The sequence below is a fragment of the Rhinichthys klamathensis genome, unplaced genomic scaffold (assembly GCF_029890125.1).
Source record: "Rhinichthys klamathensis goyatoka isolate OS25496 unplaced genomic scaffold, OSU_Roscu_1.1 h1tg000210l_1, whole genome shotgun sequence".
Taxonomy (NCBI): domain Eukaryota; kingdom Metazoa; phylum Chordata; class Actinopteri; order Cypriniformes; family Leuciscidae; genus Rhinichthys; species Rhinichthys klamathensis.
The window spans coordinates 721,734-735,649 of record NW_026606735.1 but is presented as its reverse complement, the minus strand read 5'-3'; the positions used below and the strand labels follow the sequence as shown (position 1 = coordinate 735,649).

At 39.1% G+C, this 13,916-nt stretch overlaps 1 protein-coding gene across 4 annotated transcripts in view; it reads left to right on the top strand.

Moving 5' to 3' along the window:
* The first annotated feature begins 1,620 nt into the window (after positions 1–1,620).
* LOC130097112 (coronin-1C-A) overlaps positions 1,621–13,916 on the top strand; it is a 64,734-nt gene continuing 52,438 nt past the window's right edge. The window contains exons 1-2 of one of the 4 annotated variants that reach the window (XM_056263812.1): positions 1,621–1,742; positions 5,068–7,658. In XM_056263812.1, coding sequence (XP_056119787.1) covers positions 1,636–1,742; positions 5,068–7,658 — 2,698 coding nt within the window. In that variant the 5' untranslated portion in view covers positions 1,621–1,635. Of the gene's footprint in view, positions 1,743–5,067; positions 7,659–8,200; positions 8,348–9,907; positions 9,945–11,433; positions 11,501–13,916 lie in introns of those variants that run through there. The other 3 variants (XM_056263813.1, XM_056263815.1, XM_056263814.1) reach the window with 3 other exon arrangements.

Sequence of the window (13,916 nt, the reverse complement as noted above, 5' to 3'; positions counted from 1 at the left end):
GCCTCACGGTTCGGCACGCATGTGATTTGCAGATTAATTGCTAAGTTTAACCATCACAGAGTGAAAGTTTATAATTTGCACGTGTTTTTTCTTGACAATTTAAACCATTCAAGCGCAGAAAAAGAGAACTAAATTCGTGCACTGTTCTCTGAGAGTACAGCCTTACGTGTCCGAAGCACGCGCAAACACAGAGGCATGTATCAGATAGCGCACTAATACAGAATTGATTCCTCTTTTGGGTCTCCTTGCGCTTAAACAGACACATACACGTATACAAAATTATGTTAAAATAAATACCCATCTCGGCAAGTATTCACATAAAGACAGTCGGTTATGTCTTAAGTGAACGTAAACAATTGAGAAAGAAATTGGATGTATATAATTTTATTACGGTCTTAAAGTGACAGCAGCCTACACATCTGCTGCTGTTTATGTCATTAATGTTAATCAAACAACAAGACATCTGTAACAAAGATTATTCTATATTTTATTTATACAGTGAACACTTATATCTTACATTTATTTACCTGATTACTACTGTTAGACCTTTTTGTAACTTTATGTTGTATTCATCTATGCTTGTAATTTGTGTATTTGTTATTATTTTATTACTGACTGTTCACTTGTCTTTAATAATGTTTAATTATTAAAAGCTAGATTTATTTCTGTGGTATCAAAGAACTTAAAGACCCACTCCGATGAAAATAATGTTTTTCTAGGGGTGTAAACATGTTCTTGTGGCATTTTTCTGATGTTAGAGGACATATCTTGAGAAAAATAAGCTCAAAGTTGTATTTCTGAGTATTTCTACATTCAAATGGCTGTGAATCAGTAGCAGACGCTAAAATGCAGGCTAAAATCGACTGGAGTTGTGACGTAGTAACTCCACTGGGCGTCTCCACACGCGACGTCTTGGAGTGAAATAATGATCGGTGATCGGTGATAACTTTGATTAACTTCGGATAATAATAATTAACGTGTATATAATACTGTTGCCCCACCGGTATTGGGGATGTAAGCTAGCGGGAGAAACAGAGCTCTCAGCAACAGGCAGGGGGAGGGTCGTCTCCGTGCCAACGGCTCCGCCCACAACGCAGAGGCGAATTGCTAATGAGCTACTGCCGCTCTGCTGAAGCGAAGTCCCAGCAAACGGCACAGGTTTTGTGATTTTGGCTAAAAATGGCATAATCATAATTTAAAGACCACTGGGAATGTTTTAAAATAGCTCAAAATATGATCGGAGTGGGACTTTAAAGTGGGCTATAAGTAATAAATGAAAAGTAAAGTATAAAGTCACATCCGTTTTATTTACATTTCGAAAAATTATTTCTTACAGTGTAGGAATGACTCATTTCCGATTTTCAAGTCATATTTCATGGTGCTTTTCCTCATTTTTCGCCTCCCTGGTCTCCATCCATTTTCATGGTATGGAAAATAGCAGTGTGAACATTCTGCTAAACATCTCCTTTTGTGTTGCACAGTTGAAAGGAGATCATACTGGGTAAGTAAATGATGACAAAAATATAATTTTTAGGTGAACTGTTCTTTGAATATCTTAATGAATCTGAAAGTTGTTGTGCTTCTCCACTGGGACAGGACTGACTTACTGCATTAGGCAAATGTATCTGTGACATCATGAGAGTAATAAAAGCCCATTTGCCAGCAGAACTCAGCCAGAACATCCATCCATCCAACAAAGAGTGGTCTTGTCCTGGAGTTACGCTGCAGTCACGGGAGTATCGGTGAGTATCCACTTCTTTACTTGAGACAAATTGTTACCACAGAAGTTGATTCCGTGGTGTACCGTCCATTGAGCTGGACAAATTGCTTGGATTTTGATTTAAACACTTGTGGATTGAGACAATAAAACTTTCTGAGACAGTGAAGAGATGTTTCATATAGTTGTTGTTCAGTCCTTTTCGATTCTGCATGCATGGGAGAGGCAGCGAGCCACAAGGAAATCAAGTGACTTGCCTTAAGTGTCAGGGTGACGGATGCAGCACAATGGAGCAGTTGTGGAGGTTTAAGATGAGATGGCCTTGTACAGGGAATCCTGTCGGCGTCCGCAAGCGCTTTACAGAGAAGTAAATGAGGAAAATGGACTGTAAACGTTTGATAAATGATTAATGCTACCATCCCATTAAACAATAACTCTCTGATTTATAAACCAAAGGTCTTACAAAGATAAAACTTAGAGGAAGTTATAAAGAGCTTTTAATATTGAGCAATGAGACAATGCAATGGCTTTGTGAGCAAATCAATTGTCTATTCTAGTCTGTCCCAGTACAGAATTGAAAACATAACTGTGTGAGCCACGTTTCAACTTTGCTGAACTATATGACAAGGACGCCTCCAGTTCTGCGTGTGAGTTCCTGTAAATGTGTTTGTTGAGGAGGGCTCTCAAGAACTAGAGAGTGAAGCAGATGAGCACGAAACACATTGTCACTGTAGTGACTCCTTTATTTTGTACGTTTTCTACATTTACAAATTTAGAAAAAATTCTAGCTGCACTTACAATTTAAGTAGATAATTCTCAAAAAATTTGCATTTGTGTGCTGTGTGTGTCTTCATGAATATTAAAATACAGGATGCATAAGTTAGTCATATTATTTGATATAATTAACTGTCTGATATGAAATGCAAGACCATTTTTTTAAAATAAAACCTTCACTGAACTTCAGCCCTAAAACATACACTACTGTTCAAAAGTTTAGGGTTTGTAAGATTTTTTTTAAATGTTTTTGAAAGAAGTCTCTTATGTTCACCAAAATACAGTAAAAACAGCAATAGCTGTGAAATACTATTACAATTTAAAATAACTGATTTTATTTTAAAGTATTTTAAAACAGTTATTTTTTTTAAACAGTTGTGCTGCATAGAGTGATGCATTTTTTTCGGGATTCATTGATGAACAGAAAATATATGAATGTGAATATATTAATTTAATGAATATTCAAATATTCATGTCTTTACTGTCACTTTTGATCAATTTATTGTGTCCTTGCTGAACAACAACAAAAAAAAATGATCTATTATGTTCACTCTGCTTTTGGGCCAGGGAGAGAGGAGGCATTGACAGATGAGAAGAGGAATCAGAGATTTTGTTTGGGAGATGTGCAGACAGGAAATAGATAGGAAGTGTGACCCAAAGTAAGATTTCATCAGTGGCTTTCATGAGCCTGTAAGCCCTTTAAATGATGTGTGACAGAGCGCAGGCTTATGAACCAATGTGTGTCTCGGGATTGAATTGCCTGACGCACTCATCTTCCTCAACATTGCTGTCAGCAGCAAGAAGCCAAATGCCTATTTTTCTGAAAACTTTCAGATCCCTTTTAACTCTACAGTGTACTGCTATAATTGTTTATATTGGACATAGCATCATATTTATCCAAAAATACTTTCAGAATGGACGGATAGGTTGGTTGATTGATTGTTTGATTAATTGATGTAATGTAGGTGTGAAAATGTACAGTACTTAGGAGGACTGTGATTGACAGTGTTTTACAGGAGAGCTCCTGAAAAGTCTTGTGACTCTAATTGTTGTTCCTGCTGACAGTACGGTTCATGTAACAAGACAAGCATGAACAGTCAATGGCTGCTCAGATATGCTGTAGTCACAAGATACTGAGGAAAGAAACACTGTTCCCACCAAAGTCAAGGTTCCAGTAAAATACACTCAGCTGTTTCATTTGGTTAGTTTTGCACAATGGTGAATAGTAATGATCATTTTACTCAGTTACTATGCCAAAGTGTTTCATTGTTAAAAAAATATATACATTTTAATGTTTGGAAACTTTTTTTTTTAAGTGAAAAAAAAAAAATCAAGAGAGACATGATATCCAATTTGTGAATGAATCATTCTTTTTTGAGCCGCTTCTTTTTGATGCGATCCACAAATTGCACTGAACGATTCTGTTGTGAATTCAACTGATCCGATTGCAGCAATTAACAACTCACTGATCAGTGATCTGGTTGGAGCAAGTCTCGTTAACGAGCAACCGAATTGGTGTGGTCTCGTTCAAAATGAGCAAAGAAAATATGACCCTTTTCTCTCAAAGCAATAAAAAACAAGTTCACATCATGAAAAAAAAAGATCCTGAAATATCATAAAAAAATAAATCCTGAAAGCTTGAGTGTGCTGACACCTCATAATTCATAACAATGCCATACTAAGCTCTAATCTAAGCTCTAATCTTAAACTCAGTGCTTTGGTAAATCATAATTCTGAAAAAAATTTTTTTATGTATTATTATTTCAATTATGTCATTTTTAGATTTTATATCTAAAACTTATGAATTTGTATGTGTAACTGGTCTTACTCGAAGCACTCCTAGTGGAACTCGAACCGGCTTCTCCAGCATGGGAGGCGGGTGCGCTAACAAGTACACTAAAGACTGCAGCCTCTAGCATCAGTCACCACCAGCGCGCCTCATGAGGCCGGAGGAGTGAGGTTTACACGCACAGCTCTTACTGGCCTACGTTACATATGTTTGAAATTATGATTCAGGGATTTAATATTGTTTTCTCGCATAACATAAATGGGCTTCCATAGTATATCAAGTATAGTTAAAAAAAAATGAACTTACCTAAGTATTCAAAAGTAAAAAGTTTGTATTTTTACTCAAGTGAAAATTTTAAAGGTGTGCTTTTACTTTTACTGGCCCTATTTCCGCAGGGAATCTGTATTTTAATTCAAGTTCAAGATTTGTGTACTTCATCCACCACTTTGAACTAATCAGCAGTTAATTCCTGAAAAGTCTTTCATTGCCATGAAATAAGATGACAAGGAAGACAGAGCAAAAAAAAAATGTATATATATATATCAGTTAACACAAAGAGAACAAGTCATGTTTGCCTGTGATTGTCATCCGAAATGAAAGTAGAGACAGAAAGGTGAAAGAGATTATTAGTGAGTGTAAAACTTTGTACAGGGGAGTGAAAGTGTGGGAGAATTTCAGATAAACACTGGCATAACCTGCATGCCAGAGTCATGCCATCATCAACATCTTGTGGTCCGCCACAATACACTGCCAATAACATCTCTCTCTCTCTCTCTCTTTTCCACAGAATGGGACAAAACCAGGGCAAGGAGGGGGAGCCAGTGCAGGACAACAGCTCTGCAGGACCAGAGGAAAAGGGACCAAACCCAGACCCTGGGGGGGCAACAAGGGAAGGAAATCCAACCATTGAGACTCACGATGTCGGGACAGATGAGGAGAAAGCAGCCGCTGGAAGGTTGGATGGAGGCCCAGGCAGGGAGTCACCATCACCTACACCAGAGCACAGTTTGGATTCTCATGATAAGGTGTGTGCTCCCACGGATGCGGGGGTTGTGGAGGGAGGGGATGGCGAGAAAGTGGGAGGAAGAAAGAGTAGTGAGGAAGGCAGGGCTGAACCGCTGGCTCCACAGCAGCTGAATGGAATCACACAGTCTGACAGCTGCCTGCAAGGCACATGGAAGGCTGGTGAACCTGATCACGAGAGAAAAGACTCGGAGAGTATGCTGGAAGACTATCTAGAACATCAGGAAAACCTTGGGTGTGACTTTCCTGGTAAAGACAAAGTTGAAAGTGCTCACGAAGGAGAAAACAGGAGTAAGAAGTGTGCTTCCGTAAAGGACGAAATGGAATCTGTTTGTGGAGATGATGACAAGCTAAAGTGCCAGGAAGGGGACAGAAAACTAGATTTTGATGCTGTGGTGACAAATGCAGGGCCTACTTGGGAGATTCTGGAATGGAAGGACATTTCAAAACCATGTGGTGGGGACGCCAACACCAACGTTCACTTTATGGTTCAAGACAAAGCTTTGGTCATTACCGAAAATGTAGAGTTGAAGGCCAGCGTGACTGAATCGCATAACAAGAGGCCGTTTAACAAGCCCAGCACATCAAACCTCGTGATGAACTCACAAATGGAGACCTCAAAGGACATTACTGATGCAATTCAGCAAGTCAAAGAAGGAATATGGGAGAAGTCGCCAGCGAATCCAGATAAGGTTGTAACAGAAACCCCAAAAACTGAACAATCTTCTCCGAAGAACGTCGAAACCCAGGGGCGGTCAATGAAGTATGTCTGCGGAGCCAGAGAAAACGTTACTTGGTGTCAGCCAACAGATGATGTCATGAAGACCAGATTTACTAGTTCATCGCTGGCAGGTGCGGATTTACAAAACAAAGCTGTGAGCCTAGAACGAGTGCAGAGCCCAGAGGACCTCGGCCCCTTAGAAGTGGCATCCAAGTCACCTCAGGGTCGCGCTGAGAGCCATCGACAAATACCTGCAGGCGAATTCACACAGGATGAGCTTCAGAAAGAAAGGCAATTTAATGTGTCAGACTTGGAGAGCCCTAGGACAAAGGAACCTTCACTTGAGAGATCACCCGCTGGAGGTCATAAAAATAAAGATGGCATAAGAGAGACTGAAGAAAGAGAAAATCTGGAATCTGCTTCAAAGGGTCTCTATCGTTCCCATGCAAAGAAAACCGAGATAAAAGATCTTTCTCTGCGTGGAACAGAAACGGAAGAGGGTTGTTTTGTGACATCTAATATTGCCAGTGTAAGTATGCTGGGTGAAAACAAACCCTGGCTACAAAGCTATGAAGATGAGAAATGTATTACATTCTCTGAAGCCATTACGGATTCATACCCCCCTTCTAAATCTGATGTTCAAGTTATGCAAAAAGATGAAAAAGAGGATTCCCCTCTTTCAGCAAAGGCCAAAGTACACACAGAGATAAGTCTAGAGTGGTTTCTGGCAGAAATGAGTCGACATACAGTGATACAAACCTTTCCAGAGACGGTGAAGGATACTAAACATAGGATGGATCCAGAAAATACATCTTCTTTAAATGCAGTGATTGATGTAGAAGATGCTACTAAACAGCTGAGATTAGAGAGAGATGCTAACGCTAACTCGGGCGACATGACAACACCCGAAAGAGACAAGGTCAGCAAGTCTAATCAGAATACCATCAGCTCAAAAACGGATGTGCGTAAGGAAACATCTGCAAATACTTTCATCTCTGAGCTCATTGCTGGTCCTGAGACAGCTTCAAATCCCATAGATGACAGGCTGGGCATGGACGAGAAAACAGAAGTCACTCTGTCTGGTTCTTCTCAACAAGAGCATTGTTTTTTGAATATTTTAACAAATGCATCAACCTATTCCATTGTAAGCCAGACAGATATTTCCGACCAGGTCCAGGATGGTTGCATTGCAGGATCTGCATTAGCAGACAGTGCAGCAAACACATCTGTTGCACAAGATGTGCAACATTCCTCCTCCATGTGCAACCTAAAAAGTATGCAAGCTAACGAGAAACAAGATGAAGAGCAGAACAAGCTGTCGACACATGCACATTTTCATGTGTTAGAGGAGAAACATTTAAGCCAGCTTGACCTCAAGCATGCAATAGAAAGCGACCTGACCACCATCATGGAACCACCGCAGGGTGCCCAGAAAAGACATGTTTCAGATATGATAAAGGAAACTATTGAGTTGCAGAAGAAGATGAAGGAGTGGACCAAGCCAGCTGATGCCCGGGTTGATCTGACCTTAGATCCAACACAGTCTGTGAAAGTATCACAGATGAAAGCAGCATTTGATCCACCAAAGAAATCACCTGACAAAGCACTAGAGAGAAAACCTTCAGTGAGAAAAGGTAGGAACATTTCTGAGAGTTGTTTATGGATGAGCCCTTGCTTGGATGATAGAGATATGGAGCAGAAACCCCCTGAGTTGCAATGTGTTTCATATTAAACCAGACCTATATGATATATGCTTGCAGTATCTATCTATCTATAGAGGAAAATAATGAAATTGTTAATTCCAGCATAATGGTGCCATCTTGTGGCAATTTTAGTACAGGAAAATCAACCTCAACATAGGTTGTATCACAGTTGGGGGAAAAGCCAAATAACTATTCGAACTTCCTTGTGTTATCACTATGATAATATCAACTTACCAATCGATGTAACTTAGTGTTCACTGATTTCACTAACTGTATGACGTCCTCAACGCTAAACTGGTTCTACTAGTAAGCGCAGTCACGTCGACACTGTCGTCCACTGACTCCACACACTCAAGTTCATACCTGTTTACGCTCTGTGTGGGCAGGGCTAAGATTAGTATGTTTTGTGATTGGTGATCTTTGATGCCACTCATTGCCCGTTTATCTAATCACGTTCTTTGTTGGGCGGAGAAAACAAAACAAGGCGTGGCTTCCGGCGAGTCTCGGACAAGTTGAGTGAGGCAGAGGCATAGGGAACATTCGCGCGATCAGGGAGTGCTGCTGTAGAAAGCAAAATTAAAGTCGGGCTTGGAAATATTTTTTCTACGACAGCTGAGAAGGTAAGAATAGGCGCAAACTCAACCTGTCACGTAATTTTTATAACATGAGGCAAAGATTGTATTGGTGTGCGTAAGTTTAAGAATCTGTCCATGCGAAGGGATCATGGCAGCGTGGATCAGGCCAGATGGGCTGATCTGCAATGCTCAAAACGGGGGATTGCTTTAACGAATTCATTTTTCATATCTGAACTGAACTGACATGCTTTCAGGGTGGATATGTAATGCTTTGATTTGTATGGATGGATTAAGTAACCCATTTGCCTCTGTGTTTGTGGGAAGCAAATGTTGCTGCATCTGGCTCTCTCTTTTATAAGTTTAGAATATTTGAATTAATAATAATTGTAATAATAATATAGAATTGGAAACTTAGAACTTTTCTGTTTTAAATGTGTTAGTGTATAATGTAGTCTTTGATTTGAAATCAGTAGTGTGACATGTTCCATACCTGCCAACTTTTGAGTTTTGCTCGGCGTGAGATTTGTTGACGGGGGGGGGAGAGACGATTGAGATTTGTTGACGGGGGGGGGGTTAGAGACGATTGAGATTTGTTGACGGGGGGGGGGGTGTAGAGACGAGTGAGATTTGTTGACGGGGGGGCGGTCTCGCGCGCGCAAGGTCTCTCGCTCGCTCTACGCGGTTTGGAGCACAATCTCTGTCTCGCATGCACGCTCGCTCTAGATAACGGGAGATTTTTAACGAATTTGCGGTATAACTAGTCGATCACGAGTGGCTCAACAGGTAGATATATAGATAAACTCATCTTCCAGGCATTTGACCGCCCGGGTTGACACTTCAGCGTGAGAAATCGGGAGTGTGGCGTGTGAGCGTGTGAAACCAATCAAATGCGGGTGTCTCACGGCCAATGCGTGAGAGTTGGCAGCTATGCATGTTCGAATATTTATTTGCTGATCACATTATAGGAACAGAGAGCGAGTGATCACTAAACAAATAAAGCTAAAGTTTAGCCACTTTAATTTGCCATATACAAGCGAATGTGATATAGCTTATTTTTTTGGCAACGCCTAACTTATCTTGGTTAAGTTGTTGGAACTGTCAGTCTAGTCTGGTTTTGTCCTGTATTCACTGCTCAGAGAGCAACATGTCACAGAAGTGTCAAGCCTAGGGACAAGTGATCTCCAGCAGATATGCAGAGTCAACAAATTATTTTAATAAACCAGTGAGTATGCAGAGGGAAATGTAGATAAATATAAGGTAACTTATATCAGTGGCCAAGACTTGTTTAAATCAGTTGATTTATTGTCCTGTAGGTTTGGGTTATCTTGTCATATCTGAGAGGGCGGATGCATTATAAACTATTTTTGAAACTTAAAGGGATAGTTCACCCAAAAATAAGATAAAAGCCTAAACTAGATCTATTCATCATATAAAGCGATCAAGTCTCTTCAGAAAATTTGGACTAAACCGCTCAATTCATATGGATTAGTTTTACGACCTCTTTATGAACTTTTTGAAGCGTCAAAGTGGTAGTTGCGTAGCTGTCAATGGAGGGACAGAAAGCTCTCAGATTTCAACAAAAAGATCTTCATTTGTTTTCCAAAGATGAGTGAAAGTCTTACGGGCTCGGAACGACAAGAGGGTGAGTAAATTATGACAGAATTCTCATTTTTGGGTGAACTAACCCTTAATACAATGTGATGTCTGTGTGGAGGGTTTCTTAAAGGTGCACTCAGTAATTAACTTTTTAAAGTTTTACACAAAGAAATGAACCGAACTATTAAGAAATGTCATTGGTATGATGATACACGTGGTATGAAGACTCAAGACAATATCAGTCTTCTAGAAAAAGCAGTTTTATTCTACATGGAGTAGGTCACCCCTTTATGGGTGCTGCCATGTTGACATCACACTATTGGTCTTGTCGTAACAGAGTCTCTAATAATGTGTTTAACGTAAAACAGAGCTGAGATTGAGAATAGAAGTGGGGCATTTTTTCAAATCTGAATAAAACCAAGTTAAAGGTGAGCAGAAATTTGCTGAGTGTGCCTTTCATGCAATGTGGTTTCAGGTTAAAGTTTTTATTTTTTTAAAGGAATTTTATAGCCTTCCATTTTCTTTAAAGCACTTTCTTTTTTTCTATGATTGCAAGAATGTTGAAATGCCAAAAATGTTTCTTTAATTTCAATTAGAAATACAATAGCCTTTGGTTGTTTGGTTAATATTGTTCCATTCGGCATGACTCAACCTCAGCTTACTCTCTATCCCTGTAATAATTTTACTGTACTTTTTACTTCTCGAATTAACCTTCTGTCATCTCAGAGGCGGAGAACAAGTGTTTGGGCTGCTACACCCGGTTAGTGTTTTAGTGAATATTATGTAGCGTGCAGGGTTTTCTGTGGTTACCCATGTGTCGACCACACTGTAATATTGTCTGGCTTGTTTCAGTTTGACTCACTAACTTGCCAGGGCAGCAGGAAAGTATATAAAAATATGAAACCTCAAATACTGTGACATATTTTAAGGCATAAAAAAAGTTTGTTGAAAAACCAGATATATTTGGATTGGTGCTGTCTGTTTGCAGTATTTATATACTGGTTGTTTTGACTGCATTTACAATTCCATTTCATGGATTTCAAATATCAAATTAATTTAGAATGAGGAGGATAAAAGTACATTGTACATGCGGATAAAAGTATATTATGGTTTAGTTAGCCCTTTTAAACCAGTTCTAGACCAGTCTTTGTTCTTGTTTAGCCAGTGCTGGTGCGTGATAGCTTGGGGCCACGCTGAAATCTTCACAGGGTAATGTTTGGGCTGGCCGTCAGAATGCATCAGGCTGTTTTGCGTATGGACGTCATTGCATCGGCTACTCTGTGCCTGTTTCCTTGTGCTCCTTGGGAAATGGGTCAGGATGCTGGGTAAAATTAGTCAGGAGATGCAGGAAGTTGCCGCAAGGCTGGAGAGGATGCAGCTTCGGCTGTGTGTGTGTGTGTAAGAGAGATAGAGAAGAACAACTGGACATATATAGGCAGAGGGAATCTGTTGAGAGTTTTAAGGAAGTCTTGTTTCCTCTAAATACAGACAGTTTCAGGTTGCATTTCACATTTACCAGTTAAGGTTTCTGTGTTTGGTGCACGTCCTTAAGGCTGCATGCGTCAGAGTTGAGCTTTGCGATGGATATCTCATCACCAGCAGGTATGCAGGGTTAAATGCAACTCTTTTTCAAGACGTGCTTCAGCTGTCGTTATAAAGCATTTTCTTTGCACTCATTTTAACTTCTGATGAGGAAGATTATGCACTATGTCACATTGATTAATTTTTTTACGGCAATTAGCGGGTTAGAAGAGTTGCTATGGAGGTTTTGACATCTCAAACTTTTTTTTTTAAATTCATTTCTATTCATTGTTTCCTGCATGGCAATTAGCTGCATAGTCAAAATGTCACCTTTTACAAGCCGTGAAAGCACGTTCAAATGTGATCGTGTCAACAAGACGGGGACTTTTTTTTTTTTGTTGATTATGCGATTATGGATCTTCAATGGCTAGACAACAGATCCAGCTCTATTCTGAATGCTACCTTTCATGGCACTTTATTCGTTGTAAACTGGTGTTGGTCGTCCGCGTTGTGAGTTTCATGTGTAGAAGCTTATTATTTATGCATTTAAGCTCATAACAGCAACACACAAAGTATCTCAGGTAATGTTTATGTGCTTTATTTATGGCTTTGCATGAGCTTTGCATGACCTATATATTATTGAAAGTGACAATGGATAATTCACCTCAGATCTTGTAAATAAATTAAAGGAAACAAGAACTTTCAAACTGTCAACTCAATGTGAACAAACAAGTGTATTCTATGACAAAGATTGTTTCCGTCACTCAGTATGTAGTTTTAATAATGTTAAAATTGGTCTGCGCCATCTGCGCAGCACCGCTTCAAGACGAACACACCTAACGCTTTCTCTAATGTTAGACCTGATTACCAGCCGAATAGTTGGCTGCTGTTTAAGCAATGTAGATGATCGCAGTGGCAGAGATTCTTATAGCTTGAGCTTGTGAAAGGCAGCAGTGTCTTAGCTGAAATTACATTACATTTGCCCTGGAGCAGGAAGAGGATTTAGGAGGTGTCAACCCCCTTCCATATTCCAAATGGCAGGATCATTCAGAGTGGCCCGTGACTCATCAGGCTGTTATATGCATTCATCATTTACTTGCTCTCATGTTGACCAAAACCCGTAGACTTTTTCTACCACTGAACAACACACATTTTTGACGAATGTTTTCATACAATTGCAATCAATTGTTCAAGCCTGTAAAAAAGACACAAAACAACATGAAAGTATCATAAAAGTGGCCCAAAAAGACTAATTCTATATTCTCACTATAATTATAATATAATGTCCACTTTTATTACATTTGAATTGTGCTTCTGTGTCTTTTTTAAAAACTTAAATCCCTATTCATTTTTACTGACTAATTTGCATGGCTGATGCTTTGCCTTCTATTTGCATATCTGAACCACTGATTGGCGAATGCAATATGGGAAAAAAACTGATTTAAATGAGTTGTCAGAAAGCTGTGGGATTTATATTACAGCCAGGCACGGCTACCCAAAGCATTCCAAGACTCAAGAGGACTGCTAACTTAACTCTTGCCTAAGGGAACAGAAACTTGCTGTCACCAGTTGCACCATGCGATGAACCACACCCTGTCTGACGAGGAAGGAAGCAGAATTATCTGTCAACGTAAGATCGTTCAGTTCAGTACAAGGCAAGCTAATAAACCTCAGACAAGTCGACTGTCAATTCGGTCGAGTTTTTGTGAAACAAGCTAAACTTCCACAAGGAGAATACGTTCATAATTTGTGTAATTGACTTATGGCCTAAGGAGTGAGAATGTACAATTCATCACAAATCAGAGCATGAAAGAGCTTTTAATAACACAGAATGATACACTGCCAATCAAAAGTTTGGGGTTTGTAAGATTTAAAAAAAAAAAATTTTTTGAAAGAAGTCTCTGGCTCACCAAGGTTGCATTTATTGAGATCAGAAATACAGTAAAATTGTCAAATATTATTCAAATGAAGTGAAATAACTTTTCTATTTTAATATATTTTAAAGGTGTCATATAATGCCATTTTTGTACAAGTTAATATGAATGTTTAGGGTCTAAATGAAAACTTTGTAATATACTTTTATTAAAAATTTTCATTAGTATTTTAAGAAAACACTAATTTTACCTGGTCCAAAACAGCTCTGTTTTCAGCATGCCATTTCAGTGCATATACCTTTAAATTAGGGCTGGGCGATATGGCCAAAAAAATTATCACGATAACATTTTTTATATCAGTCGATATCGATATTTATCACGATAAATGTCAAATTTTTATTTCTTTTAAGTTTTTCAGATTTTTGCTCCTAAGTGAAAGTTGTAGAAACCAGAGCGTTAATTGTGGTTTTAAACTACTCTTTATTGTCAGAACATATCATGACAAACAGGTGGACATTTCACAAATCTCAGGTAGAACATTCAAACATGCCATTTTTCCTTAACAAAATAAATATCTTAATAGAAAAATGTATTTCTTAGTTTCTGCATGTATTAATGGGGGA